At 37.3% G+C, this 14,849-nt stretch overlaps 4 protein-coding genes across 4 annotated transcripts; 1 reads left to right on the top strand and 3 right to left on the bottom strand.

Annotated features, from left to right (window-relative positions):
* Positions 1–487: 487 nt before the first annotated feature.
* GCK72_025216 (uncharacterized protein) lies at positions 488–962 on the bottom strand (the record flags this gene model as incomplete). The annotated part of the gene is made up of 3 exons (XM_053736243.1): positions 488–658; positions 801–851; positions 900–962. 3 exons carry the CDS (start codon positions 960–962, stop codon positions 488–490), a joined length of 285 nt encoding a protein of 94 aa, XP_053579809.1.
* A 1,552-nt stretch (positions 963–2,514) lies between these two features.
* GCK72_025217 (uncharacterized protein) lies at positions 2,515–4,249 on the bottom strand (the record flags this gene model as incomplete). Its single annotated transcript, XM_003093335.2, has 7 exons — positions 2,515–2,754; positions 2,807–2,890; positions 2,946–3,052; positions 3,439–3,672; positions 3,793–3,923; positions 3,972–4,024; positions 4,169–4,249. 7 exons carry the CDS (start codon positions 4,247–4,249, stop codon positions 2,515–2,517), a joined length of 930 nt encoding a protein of 309 aa, XP_003093383.2.
* Positions 4,250–7,084: 2,835 nt separating this feature from the next.
* Positions 7,085–9,397, bottom strand: GCK72_025218 (uncharacterized protein; the record flags this gene model as incomplete). Its single annotated transcript, XM_053736244.1, has 6 exons — positions 7,085–7,159; positions 7,207–7,311; positions 7,863–7,989; positions 8,050–8,132; positions 8,178–8,273; positions 9,278–9,397. 6 exons carry the CDS (start codon positions 9,395–9,397, stop codon positions 7,085–7,087), a joined length of 606 nt encoding a protein of 201 aa, XP_053579810.1.
* A 558-nt stretch (positions 9,398–9,955) lies between these two features.
* On the top strand, positions 9,956–11,468 carry GCK72_025219 (uncharacterized protein; the record flags this gene model as incomplete). Its single annotated transcript, XM_003093336.2, has 5 exons — positions 9,956–10,057; positions 10,757–10,852; positions 10,901–11,056; positions 11,110–11,217; positions 11,379–11,468. The coding sequence occupies 5 exons, from the start codon at positions 9,956–9,958 to the stop codon at positions 11,466–11,468; spliced, it is 552 nt and encodes a 183-aa protein (XP_003093384.2).
* Positions 11,469–14,849: the final 3,381 nt, after the last annotated feature.

A 14,849-nucleotide genomic window follows, 5' to 3' on the forward strand; every position in this document is an offset into this window, starting at 1 on the left:
AAAGACGTTATACATGAATCAGTGGTCAGTTCGCGTGACAAGCATAGTCAAGGACAAAAGTGGAACGTCTTGTTGCTTACGGCAACAAGTTCAAGTTTCTGATAGAACCAAGATAAAAAATATTTTGAAAAAGTAGACTCATTCGTCATAACAAGTTATGAAGGCTTCATTTTTCAAAGTCAAAAATCACAAGAATAAGAGTAAAGAGGACAAACGCACGGATAAAAGACCGTACAACAATAAAAATAATTCTTCATCTCCTACTCTCATCTGCGCAATGTTTTCGAAAAGCTACTAGGTTGAAAAGGACAAAACAATTTTTTGCCTTCTGAAATAAAAAGACTTCTGGATTTACAATAAGCCAGTTTATTTCAATGGTAAACTAAATCCAAGACAACAAGACATCACATCAAATAGTGGAATAAACTGAACAATTGAGAAGCGATGTCGTAGAAAAAGAAGAAATAACGGAAAGTTATGATGTTAATTAGTTGTTAGAATGTTGGAGAGTCCTCAATACAGCGAACAACTTTCCCACGGTGGCGGCACGTTTCTTATCAAAGTCGCTCTCCCCAATTGAGATGATATTGTCAACATAGGTGAGCTGCATTGTCAATTGGTCAAATTTCCTGGATTGGTAGCCATCCGTAGTTTTGGTCTGAAAGAAAATATTGGTCACGGAATAAATTTGATAGTATCTGTATGTTTTCTACGTCTCGAGTTTTAACATGGATTCCTTTTTCATACACACAAGACTCCGGACCGCTACTTTAATTAAACTTTGTCTATCCACCACCCACCATAACATCAATCTCTTCTTGAATTTCAAACCTTCGGTTGTATGCTTCAATCTGAAAATATCCCCCGTTTATTGTTTTTTTGTGCAATTGGAGTCTTACCAGTCGTTCATGCGGCAACGTAGTTTTTCCACTTTCTGTCGTTTCACTTTTATTGCCGGACATATTTCAGTCGCACCTGTACACTGAAAGAATTTTGAGGGAATTGTTTTTAATCAACAAGGTTGCAAGATTTATAAAAGTTCAGAGGACTATAAAACAAAAATGAAAATCGACGGATCTCACTAAAAGAATATAATGCAACAGTGGGTCTAAATGATAACATAAACTATCGATGTTTCGAAACACAGTATATTTGCATATTAGCTACATGGAATCCTTTCGTTTCCAAACAAAATCATGTGACAAAAAGTCGACAATGAAGGTCGCAGCTCGTGCGATTCAGAAATTGTTTTTGCGCACGCAACACTTTTTCATTCCTTGATGACAGCTAAGATTGATTCTTGAATGGGGAGAAAAGAAATGGGTCCCACCTCTTCTCAATAGAATCATGTGCACGAAGGTTTTGTTTGCAAAACCTTCTTTTTTCTCGCCTGTTTCTTTGAATGCACAGAAATAAATTCCCACATATTAAAAAAGTATATGTTTCGTCATCATGAATGGTCTACACCAACTATGCTTGGTCGATTCCCGCTGTTTATTATACAACTAGTACAAAACCTTGCCTCAACATCAAAACCAAGTAAGCTGCCTATTGTAAAATCTACAGTACCCCCTCCCTTAACCTTTCTGAGTTGGAGCAGCTGTTGGTGCTAGCGCTGACTTGTCGCGATATAGAAACTCCGGTTTACAATCAACCGCAGAAAGCAATTATTACACTTCTGTCAGATGTTTCAAAACTCCAGTAAAATCTACAGTACCCGCGACCGTGCTAAGTTGGACCAGCTGTTGGTGCTAGGATGACCTGTCTATTTACGCGATATAGAAACTTAGACTTATGCTAAACCGCAAAAAGCAACTATTACACTTTTGCCAGATGTTTCATAACTCCAGAGCCGCCATATCTTCTTCATTATTACTCTTTATGATAGATCGCCGACGGCACGTAAACATGTGAACAATAAGACAACCGAGCCCCTGACACATTGTAAATCTTGGCTGTCATCAAAAGCATCATCTAAGTTTTTCGGCAATAACAGTAATCGTGAAAAATTAATTTGGCACGTGCACGGCCGGGGGTTGAGGGTAGTGTTGTATTAGACGTAACTACTATGAATCTGTTTATGCTCAAAAATATCATGAATACAAAAGAATAACAGTTAGAAATTTACAATACATTATTATTTGATTACCATTCAGAGAAAAAAGTGTTTCTGAAATATACCAAGTGCAAAAAATTCTAACACTAAACATTTTTACACAAGTTACGGTTTGTATGCACTAAATAATAATATATGAAAAAATATGAATGATCAAAGTAGCAAAAATATATAAGCGGTTCATTAAAGAAACAAAATGTTAGCAAAATACATTTGTGAAGCAAAGCAGGAAAAAATACATTGTGAATGAAAATGCTAAAAACTAATGAATAAACTATGAAAAATATAAAATGAGAAATACAAAAATTGCGTTACAAAAAAATGAGATCAGGGTACGGGTTAATGTAAATATGAACTGATAGAAATCTGCCGAGTCTGTGGGTTTAGTGGTTTTGACATTACTGCTGGAGTGGTAAGTTTTGATAGTAGTGGTTGCTGGAAGAAGAAGAAGCAAAGGTTGGTGGAGTCCAGGGAATGGGACGAGTGGAGGTAGACGGCTCATGTTGGTTGGTGCCGATTTTGCTCATCTGACGGCTTAGCTTGCGTTCGAATGTGTATCGCTTGACGTCATCGAAAAGTTTGCGAAGTTTGAGGTAGTCGAGCTCGATGGTGAAGATTTTGTTGCACTTGATGACAGCCTGAAATTAAAATGATGTGTATTTGAGTATTCGCAACAACTATGAAACTTACATTCTCCAGATGGATCAAAGACAAGGCGTGGATCAAGTAGCTGTGTTGGTCCTCCATCACCTTTTGGCAAACGTCACAGACTCTCTGGAACATGAGAAATTTTTTATGAATTCGCATTCAGTGAAGTCTTAGTGTATACCGGTGAGAAAACTTCGCTGAGAAGAATATGGAGGAGTTGTCTCTCCTCTTGCTCCAAGTTGCTGTACTCCACAAGAATACGTCTTGCCAGCTCGACAACAGAAGACACTGAAAAAGTATTTGAATTATGTTGAAGGTGCTAACTAGGAAAGGTCACAGAGTCAGTTTGGAGTTATGGGACGTGACCAATATAATTGGAAAGCAGAAATCACGCTGATTCCAAATATATTTTTAGTTTGTGCTCTCGAGGGCTGGTACTCTAGAAAATCTGACTCAAAGTTCTAAAATGACGAATTATAACTTTTCATTTTCTGCAAGTCAGCATTTTTTTCTATTTTCCAAAGTTTTACCTTGTTTTTTTCGAATACCAGGCCTCGAGTTCAAAAACTGAATCTATATTTGGAATTAGCGTTTTTCAGCGATCCAATGATAGAGCCGTTCCATAATTCCACACTGACTCGGAGATCTTTCCTGGTAAGACTAGTTACGCTTACATGGTAGAATATGTTCATCCGGAAAATCCCCTCTGATCCCTGTCACGAATGGACAATAGCTGGATGTCGACAAGTTGCTCAAAAAGGTGGATAAGTTGAATGTGAGGAAGTTGTTTGATTCGTATTTGTATAATGCCGCGTTTGGATGGATTTCTGGTAATGTCCATTTCCCCTTGAATTGCGATAATCGCTTCGGCAAAAAGTCTTGGGTGCCGAACATGTCTTGAAGGTCTTCTGCAAATTTAATGACGAAATAGAGATACGACGGAACATGCAGGTATCTGGTTCTTATTTTCTCTTTTGTTTAACGATATATGTCTTTATTTCTATAATGATGAAATATTGCGCACTTACGGATAGTTCCAAAGTATTCAAGAATTCCAAATGATCCTTTTTTGTTGGCCTCGGTGATTTGAAGTCTTGTTGGAAACTTCAATTTCCCCTCGCAGAAGAACTTGAGAACAGATTCCGCCGAGTATGGGCCACTAAAATTTTAAAGATTAAAATGGTTTTTGTGATGGGTGACAACTTACTAGATGCTTCCATTGTATTGCCAAACATTATAGGTTAGTTCGCAGTCTTGAATCTGAATACCAAATCGTTTGTGAGAGTTGAAATGTGTCCTCTTCATAGCAGAGGGCAATCCGTACACTCTCTCAATTCTTGGAAATCCCGGAAGAGCTATTCCCATAGAAACTAGGAGAGGGATGTGCTAATCTTATAAACTCACCGCTGGCATTTTAGCGTATTTGAGATTTGAATAGAATGAAGAAAGATGTGACGCGACCGACACGACCTGAATGGAAAACATTGAAGAGTTGAAAGTACAAATGGAACAGAAAGACAAGTTTTGATGTCATGAAAAGGAAGTATCGAGAATTAAAAAAATAGAAAAGAAGATAGATGAGAAGTTCAAACGCAGTCCGAAAAAGAACAAAGCAAAAAATAATTGATCTTCTAAGTGGCTACATTTTTCTGGAAAAAGAGCAAAATGGATAGTGGAGAAATATATGAGGAGAGAGTGATGACATCAATTGTCCTTCTTTTAAATTGTCAGTGTTGGATTGAAAAAAATTAATCAATTGAAGAAGAAAATGATGAAGAAAAGAGAAGAAAAAGTGAGACTGATGATAATAACCTAGATTCTCTTGGTTTTTTATATCAGTTTTGACGAAATCAATTGAATAGAAGATAGGGTGACATATCGCGGGCAAACATCAAGATTTGCAGAACTTTGTCAAAATTCGACGAAAGAGATGAAAAAAATCGTCGATTTTCCAATAGACATTGATCTTATCTAATAGGGGAATGCGTTAAGTAGGTACACCGTCCAAAAATTGAAAGAAAGAAAAAACCACAGACAGCATTGAATATCTTCAGATTTCATCTATCAAGGTAGGACGGAGTAGAGATTCGATTGAACTGAGAAAACGAAAGAAATGAATGGTGAGGAGGGGAATGAATGATAAATGCCCGTAGATCGGGCAGCATCTTCTCAAGGACAGAATCGTCAGCGACACGATTTTTTCCATGCCCGCTTCTTTTATCTCGGAGTGAGTGTGTGTGTGTGTGTGTGTGTGTGTGTGGCGTGGCGGTGGTAGGCAAAAGAAAACAAAACTCGTTTTTTTATTGAGAACGAAAATTTACAGCAAAAAGAGAGTCTGTAAGAAAATTGATTGCAATGTTCCTATTTTCTATTGTATTCTTGATTCACCGGTGACGTGAATAGAGAGAAATGAAACACGATATGATCAAAACTAAATAAAACGATTCCTCCCAGGTACTAATTACAAAACCCCGTATTATCATCTGTCGTACTCTTATCAATGTTACGGGTACAATACTACGTCTCAATTCAACAGTTTACAATGTTATGACTAGAGTGTTGTAGGCTGTCTAGACATGACTGCTTGGCGCAATGGTAGCGCGTTCGACTCCAGATCGAAAGGTTGGGCGTTCGATCCGCTCAGTGGTCAAATGTTTTTTTTTCCAATTTTTTCGATTTATTTTACGGACCAGGGAACTTCATGACAAGGCGAGTTAAACTTTTACTAAAAATTGAACCTCTGATACTTTCGATCATGCCGACCCTTCCTTTCGACAATTCAGCAATTGAGGAGGTACGCCATTCGGGGGAAAACATTTTGATAGTTAAAGTTTGTCGGCTCATAATTTGGTCCACGTGAGCATTTCACCGGTTTTTCATGCATTTTTGGTATCAACAGGGTCGAAAGTTTCCGAGGTCCATTTTATAAAAAAAATTCAATTTGCCTATCTTGCATTTTCCTTTTTTAAATCGTTTTCAAGAGAATGACCATAGATCAATGCTACCGAATCCCCCGTTTTGATACTCTATCTGTTTTGAAATAGAAAAATGGATCCAAAGACAAACTCATAGGCAAAATAGGAAAAAACGAGAAAGAATGACTTTTTTCGTTGGAAGCATCAAACTCTCGTTCAGTTTTTTTTAAATACGCCACGCCCCCTGCAAATTGTCATTGGCATTCCAAGATGAATCTCTAGCCAATAAAAACTGTAGTCATAAAAACGTCATGGAAAACTTTTCGTACTGCCAATTTGAGTAATGGGGTCGAGTTTTAAACTATGCAGAGCTCCAAATGCATTCTCAAGATTGGTGCGTATGAAAACACAAAATGAATATCTGGGAAAAATGACGAAAATAATCCGCATTTTTGTAGTATCGTCATAAACTTCGTTTTTTGGGAATCATGTAATACAAATCTTTTGGGACTTATCATTTTGTAGATGATCTGAACTTAACGTATGTTATGTAGAAGACGCAATAAAATTATGTGTTATCAGAATACATCAATGACCCAGAAAGCTCACGGAATATCATCTCTATTTTGGTCTCTGCAAAAAATGAAAACAGAACAGAAAAGGGAAATAGTGAAAAGAAATCCGATTTTTCGATTCTCATTTTTCTTTTACAGTCGGAGAATATGGATAACAATAAGCTAGATAATGAGACTTATATGGATAATCAGTTGTTAAAGTTTACGTGGGAAATACAGAAATAACTGGATATGGAATGATTATCTGGTCATGAGCAAGTGTGATCTTACGAAGACTTTGGGAAACTGAACTGTGAGGGAAAACGACTTATAGGAGGTTTTATTCTTGCTAGAATCGGTTAAGAACGGAATCCCGAATAAATAGATTTATGTCTTTTCATAATATCGTACATAGAAATAGTGCAAATCAAGTCGAACACGAAAAAAGAAGAAATATGGTGCAGTAATTAGGTCGCTGTGAAAGAAATAGAGAGAAAAAAAATTAATGAAAAGAGAAAAGATATCAAAAAGGAACAAAACCAAGAAAGATAGATCAGGGAGAAGAAATCACGGTATATCAAAAGAAAATAACACTTCAGAAACACGGGGATGGTCTGGAAACCACACGTGACTTACAATAGAAAAGATAAAAATGAGACATAAACTTGGTATCCAATTATTGGTAGGGAGGGGTCACATTTCTTTTCTATTGTGGTGAAGATAATGAAAAGAACAATAGAAAAAGAAAAATCGTTAGAAAATGTTGCGTTTTGCAGAAGAACTTGAGAACGGTAGGTATGACATGGTTGATGAGATCAAACCCTCATGATTTGTGTTGTCAATGATTCAGATTACTGAGAGAAGATACATTGCACCGCCTCATCGAGTTTCCAGTCGCTACAACTGAGCATGACAACTGCATCCGTCTGAAACTCACATGACAAATTCATAGACTCTAGATTCTTACAGGCACCTCATTGATTCCCATCTCCTTGAGAAGAAAAACTTTTTCCCTGTAAATTTGATCCACGTCCTTCTTGGACTGAGCAAAGTAAGCAGCCCAGTACTTGGCAGTGGCCTGAAACTCTCATTATATATCTTTTCTTTTTTTTATGATTATCCAATTCAGCTTAGAATTTTATGCTACCCTTCTCATTTGTATTTTCCACCAACTGAAAATTTATAGCGACAAAAAAACAATTGTTATCTTAGTTTTTGAAAATTTAATATTCACAAGAGCTTTGCTCAGGGAATACGCTAACTACTATTTTCCATTGGCTAAATACTACTGTTATCTATAAAATTTTTAGTTTGTTTTTGTTATCACTAGAGAATCAGAGATGACTCTTTGTATAGGTGGAGTGTGAATTCACTGAGCGTCTGGAATCTATTCAAGCAAGCCTGTCTATCAGTGACGGCTGAAATTGGACAAGGTAAGACTCTCATTAGCAAATCCTGGTCACTAGAGAATCGTAAGACTGAAATAATATTGATATCTTAAACCACGCTCTTGCGACTATAGTGGTTCAGTAGCCAGATATAAATACTCGACTCTCAATATCAAAATTCCCACGTATTCACACACACTTTTTTCTACAACGTTTCCACACCCAGACACGTTTCTCATACCTTAAACATATCGAAGTTTGTTATATATTGCCTTGCGACAACCGCATCCTGTGGATCCGATGCCTCCGGTGAGCACATCATCGCTTGAATTGAGAGAAGCACCGTGCGAATCGTTAGACTTGCTGCCCTGAAACAACTTTTCTCCCTCTCTTTCGCTTTTTCTCTCGTTAATTTAGCTAATTCTTACCACTTATCCTTGAGGATATCTAGGCAAATGACTCCGGTTTGTGAGCTTATGTTTGGGTGCCAGATACGAGAGACGAACCTCACCTATAGTCAAAATTTTGATGAGTCATTAAAACTAGGTTACGGTACTTTTGGTGGTGCAAATGGATATTGATCCGGAATCGCCATCATAACTTCGAAAATACCATCAGCGTATGGCGAGTCTGCAGGTCCCTTGATGAATCCCTAAACAAGACTTTTTTGAGTTGATCTTTCGAACTTCAATTTTTTCCAGACGTATAAATCATGAATTAGCTAAATCACTTATTCTTTTCAACTACTACTACTACTAAAAGTAGGCTCCTGTTGTGTTCACTTCCAGTCCCGAGGCTAGACACTTTGATTTATTGCGCTGCATTACAACGGTTGTCATTGGAGTGACCTCGTTGCTGGGTGGCGGACAAGAACATGCGACGATTTTGTGGCGGGGAAGTATAGAGAATTGGAAAAGTAGGAACATATGGGTTGAAAATGAACGTTTAAGAGAGGGAACCAAGAAGAACAGTTATTAAATTCATTTGAGGAAAGAGAGGTTGGAAATATAATAGATTTGAAAAAACGCAACGACAGAAGTTTGGCGCGGCATTAAAAAAAACAGTATTTCATGACTCGCTTTGCTCTCCCTGCAAATGGCATTGTCCTCTGACTTAGAATAATGTTGTTGTTGGTCTTTGTCACCGTTTAACAATACACAAATGTTTCCTACTAGCTCTCTTTCCTTGTGTGTCTCCTCATTGAGAAATCGTCCCTCTTCCCATCTTCCATTAACAATACGTGCACTTCATTCATTCTTGTCCATTTCACAGAAGAAAGAAACCTTCTTTTCTTTTTCTAACTGGCACCGGTTTAGTCTTCATAACCTTCGTAAGCCATCTGCTCAATTTCTTGCTCGAGACCACATTAATCCATGCGTTTTTTCATGCATTCGACACGCGTCTGCTCCTCTTCTATTTTCTTGTTTCAGTAGTCCTCTGCGGTCATGGCCCATGGAAAAAAGGGCACCTGCCACCCGCACATCTTAGTCATTCTATTGATTCAGTTATGTTTTGGGCCACTCCGGAGGGACACTATCAAAGCAAACGCGCTCTATTGTGTAATATGCATCCGAACAGTTTTCTATTCTGTCAACTTCCCGCTTCCCATTTTTTCCATTTTTTCCCATTTTTCCTTTTTTTCTGAGGTAAGCTCACCTGAATGTTGCGAATATTGTTATCCGTTAGTATGACGTGAATTCCTGCCTCCGTAATATCCGTTGCGTTAGCCACTTCCCTACATTCACGCATGACCCGGGTCATTGCAAGACTTGCCATAGTTCTGCAAAATTTAATTGTGAGAAGAGTAGAGGAATCCCATTAATCCCAGCCAAAAAGCCAAAACCCATTTTGAAATTACACTTGACCCAAAAAAGAAAAGAGAGAGCACTAAGAAATGCTCATTTACATCCCGACTAGGAATTCATGCTACGGGGCGGAGTGTCGTTGCCTATGTCTTAGGCTCCACACTCCTTTTTTTAGCCGGTTTCTTCGTGGGCTTTCTCCTCCTTCTTTTTCCCCTCTTTGTCGTTTCACCCGCCAAATTCAAGTTCGCCAGCATACGACACCAAGAATTCAAAATAAAAAAGAGAGGAAGAGTTGGGACACACGGACGGGGTGGGGGAGGATGAGAGGAGGAAAAAAGGGGGCTATTTTTCATCTCTCTTCTTCTCTTGTTTTCCACTCCAACTATCTTCTGTTCTCATATCGATACTCTCATTAACTTGAAACTCTTGCATTATCCTCCTCCTTCTTCTTGTCTGTCACTTTCCTTTTCTATCGCTCTGTAATCGTAACTAATTACTAATTGCAGTGAACTACCATCCATCGACAATCATGTCTGGCAACGACTCTCACCGTTCCTTCCTCCAAGATCTAAAAATCGCCCACGATGTCTACACAATTGAAGTCGTTGATGAGGATTCCAAGAAAATTACTGTGAGTATATATAGAAAATTGTGTGAAATAAAAACCATCCGTTTTTTCTAAGGAACGCTGGTACAGAATCGTTCAAAAGGTTGTAAACTTTGGCCGTTTTCTGTTTTAATTGGCCTACTTTGAGAGTGTGGCATGGTAATACTGATTGTTTCATCAAGTAGATTTTTAATAAAGTATACAGAACAAAAGTAAAGCTTCATTTTTGTAGTTGACAACTTATTTGTACGGGCACTCCCTAGAGATTCATGGTTATTTTAAGACGACAACTCAAAAATCGCACAATTTTTCACTGAAATTGGTCAATTTGAGGGAGAAATTACTTTGTTATTTTTGCTAGAGAGTGTTCATACAAAAAAATTCTCAACTACAAAAATAAAACTCTCCTTTTTTGAATACTTCATTAAAATCTACTTGATGAAACAATCAGTATTACCATGACACATCCTCAAAATTGGTCAATTTCAACTGAAAACGGGCGAAGTTTACAAACTTTGTAACGGTACTGTATGTAGTAAAGAGTATATTACGTTTATAGTCTAAATAAGAGCGTGAGGCAAGAATTGTTGAAAACTCTGCTGGTGCCCAAAAGTGATATCTACAGCTCTTGAAAATTTTGTGATGACGCGTTCAGGCATACATTCCTGAGAGACCACGAAACTCACCAGAATCACAATTATCCCATCAACCATGAATTTTCAGCTTCACTTGGCTGGGCCAGCAGGCACCCCATACGTCGGTGGAGTCTACGAAGTGGATATCAAGTTTCCTGCCACATACCCAGATGGTCTCCCAGAGGTAACTTATTAGTTACGGTGATCACATCCACAATATTTTATATTTCAGATCGTTTTCAATGTGCCGATCTGGAATGCGGCCGTTGAACCAAGCACCGGACGCGTCAGCTTCAACAATGAAACAAATCTCAACGTTGGACAGACGCTCAACTACGTCGACGACTTGTTGAAAGTTCTCGATTTCGAGGACGATTCGGAATTCGCAGTAAGTTTACTTTTTATTTCATATGAACTCTGACTAAGAAATGTATTTTTTAGAAGACAGCTCGTTTCTGGAGTGCGGAGTTCGCTGGGGCCATGGGGTACCCAGAATACAATATCCTTGTCGCCAAGGTCCGCAAGGTAGAGGAGATGGGCTTCCCGACAGTAAGTTATCAAGGGTTTTTGTGTAAATTTGAGGATAAATTTTGGAAAACACTTTCTGACTTCATTCAATTGCAACCTGATAGCAGTTATGTTAGTGACTTGATTCTAGTCATGTTAGGAGACAGAAAACGAATTATTGAATTATTCCAAAATATTTACAGAAGGATGCCATCATTGCCCTTTCCGAGTGCGATTGGAAAGTGGAAGATGCTGCCGTCCAACTCATCGACCAAGCCAGCACAGAGTGTTGAGTTAATGAAGGATCCGGAAGTAGTTGAAAAGTAATTGGTTTTTAGTATGAATTGAATCTGAGACACCATTCGTTCTAAAAAATTATTAATTTTTTATTACCCCCTTTCCTTCAAGTTCCGCCAAGTCTCATCCCTTCACTCATTTTCCTTTTTCATTCCATCGATTTCAAATGTATTCCAAACTCATCCCTAGAATCGTCCCGTTCCGGTACTTCATTTGTATTTCTCGGTATTATTTCAGTTATAACCCCATTTTTTTGTAATTTTAAATCAAATGTGCAGTAAAATAATGGATGATTAGATTATTCTTCATGTTACAGAAGATTTACAAATAGATAATCGGGGGTTGTCAAGAAAAGTTGAGAAAACATGACTTACTGGAAACATGCGAAAATTTTGTTCTTTACATCTGCTGAAAGTTTGTTCAACTTGTCAAAAATCACCGAATTGGAACCATTTTTGACTTTCATTAATTTGAAGCATAAAAAAGATAGAAACTGGACTACATATGCTTATTTTTATGAACGAAAGCACAATTCAATCAAGAAATGAAAAACTGCTCGAAACAAGGACAGTAAAAGTTACAGTACTGGAAAGTTAAGGAATAATGGTCTTCTGCTGTTTTCGGAAAAAAAACCAAACTAAAGGTTAATAGGTATGATGATTTAAGCACTTTTACTATGAATTCTTGAAAAATTTCAAAAATTCTGTTAAAAACAGTGTACCAACTTCTGAATCCGGGCCGAGCCGATTTTTGACAAATCTGGGGAAAATGCATTCTGAAAATGTATAGTAGACCACTGAATTTGCAACAGTCTTTGTTTCAGTACAAGCCAACGTTGTCTACCTGAAACGGAGGTAAAAACTCTTCTTCAGATTTGTTATTTTGTTAGACTGTCCAGTCCAATCCTAGAACTCCAATTTTTTATGTTGATAACTGTTTTGATTGAAGACTCCTTCAGAGAATAAAGACAAACAAAGACGGCAGTTTGAAACTCTCACAATACATAGTCACATTAAAATAAGTCCATTTCAGAGAGAAGCTACTGTGGGATTTCTCAGAGGACATATATCAATTGTGCAACTCGTTGTTCTCATTTTACAATTTTACAATTTTACGCACTAAAAGATGAAATGAAATATTTTCACCAGAAATACCTGTCTTGGATGGAATTCTACAAAAAAAAAACTGACTGCAATATAAATTAAGTTTTCTGGAATGATTCAGCATGAACTCTTATGATAAGAGCATTGAACAAGTGTATCGCATTTCTCACTTGAATTGTTGTGTACACAATTTTTCGGTTTGCCGAAGGGTTTTGAAACTTCAAACTTGAACTTCCCTGCAGCGCAAAGTGATAAAGAAATCACTTTTCTACGGGAAGTTAAAAGCCTAGTCATGTTTTGCGAACATTTATAAACTCATGCTTTCCTCAAATTTAAAACAAATAAAGGTTGACACTCTCTGAATTAGTTCACCATAAATGTGTTGAAACGTTGATGAGAAGTTTTAACTAAAAGAGTTAAAAGAGTTTGACCAGTCTCTACTGCAGAAAAGACGAACCGGAAGTCAGATTTGGAGATGGACATATGATGTTCAAGTCTCAGATCGATTCCAGCTTTTTAAAACAAGAGTGCGTGAGAACGAATTCGAGGAAGAGAAAAAGAGAAGATGAAAGTCCAAGAAAGGAAAAGCTTGGCGAGGATCCAAAAAGCAAACTGATTCTCGGCAATCCGGCAAAAGCTATCAGAATCAGTACTTCCAAGAAAGCGTTGGACAAGGCGTATCACGGTGAATACCGTCGATAAGCCCCCAACATCAAAATCAAAGTCGGCGTTAGCTAATCGGTTCTGAGCTGAGACGTTAATTTTGCAGTCTAATGACATTGGACTCAACGAGTAAGTTTTACGAAATAGGTCACTTGAACAGTGAGGTTGATTTAATTGGAAGAAATCCTGCTCGACTTGTATCAAAACCACCTTTTTCGGCTTCGTGAGCCGCCTTTATCAATGTCACACTCATTTTTCCATTTCTCCCAGTACTCAACCCAGTTTACCAATTTTAGTTGAACATTTTCTTTTTTTAATCCGTTTGTTGAGATGGTTTCCTGCATAAAATTAAATTTTGATGCATAAAATCAAATTGTTGGCATACCATTTTCTTTAGTATAACCCTCATACTTCTGTATTTTTTTGTTATCGCAATGTTCATTTCAAAGTTTCTGTCTGAATGAATCCCCCAGATTATTGTCTGGAACAAGTTTTTTGAGAGCAAAAAATATTTGATTGGCTCAAGAGTCTAGACAACCTACAGACACCAAAAGTCATCATAAACTTTTCCCCGAGCACTGTCTAGACATTAGAACGTTTGAAATAAACAAAAGTAGATGGATTAATGAACGATAAATGTATTTCTGGAATGTTCTCTGATGTATTGTGATAAGTTCCTAAAAGAAATAGCAATGAGAAACATGAGCAGGAAGAATAAGTGGTTGTAATGTAGTTATTGTTACGTTCTAGAGATTGAAAAGAAGAAATCTGGAGAAAAGACCCAAATATCATTTTTCAGACAGTTCAGTTGATTTATATTTGCAATCACCGTCGAGAAACAAGTACACACCAAACTGGATCGAAGTGAGAATCTTGATTGTGATAAAACTCATTATGACTATATTCAATATTTTGCAAAAAGTGTGAATATCCCAATTCTCAGTTTCTTTTTAGCTGTTCCTCAATTCTTTTCTTAAATCTTTCTCGGTTTTCGTTTCGAAAATTTTTGACTTTTTTTTTTGAAACTGAATTCAAAACTTCTTCAAATCCTGTAGGAGCCTCGATCTTCATAAAGAACCACAAATCACATGGAACTTATACAGAATAACACCAAAAATCGGAAAACTTGTGTTCTATTAATTGGCGGGTACTAAAGAAACCGGAGCTAGTCAAAGTCAGGAAATTGTTTTGATAATACACGTTATGTTCCCCTGTCAGAACTTCCGTCAATACAAAGATGTTAGAAACGATACATGATCGTGAGATACAAAAAATAGCAACTTGGTTGTCAAGAGAAACTTATGAAGAAAAAATAATGGAAGAATGAAACCAGGGGAACAATCTTGATGGTGCATCTGAATTGACAATCCATAAGACATTTTATGACTGTTTATCAATTAGTTCATGTAATAAGCTTTTCACCAGACTTGCAAAATATGGGCCCAGCCCGGGTCGCCGTCGCCCTGGCCCGATGGAGAAATTAGCCGGCCCAGGGTCAAAAAATATGCACAATTTTTCGAAATTTTTTCGAAATTTTTTTTCGAGATTTTTATTATAAATAGTCAAAAATCTTATGTACGCTTGAGTTTTTATCGATATTCAAAAAAAATT

This window comes from Caenorhabditis remanei, chromosome X (assembly GCF_010183535.1).
Source record: "Caenorhabditis remanei strain PX506 chromosome X, whole genome shotgun sequence".
Lineage (NCBI taxonomy): Eukaryota > Metazoa > Nematoda > Chromadorea > Rhabditida > Rhabditidae > Caenorhabditis > Caenorhabditis remanei.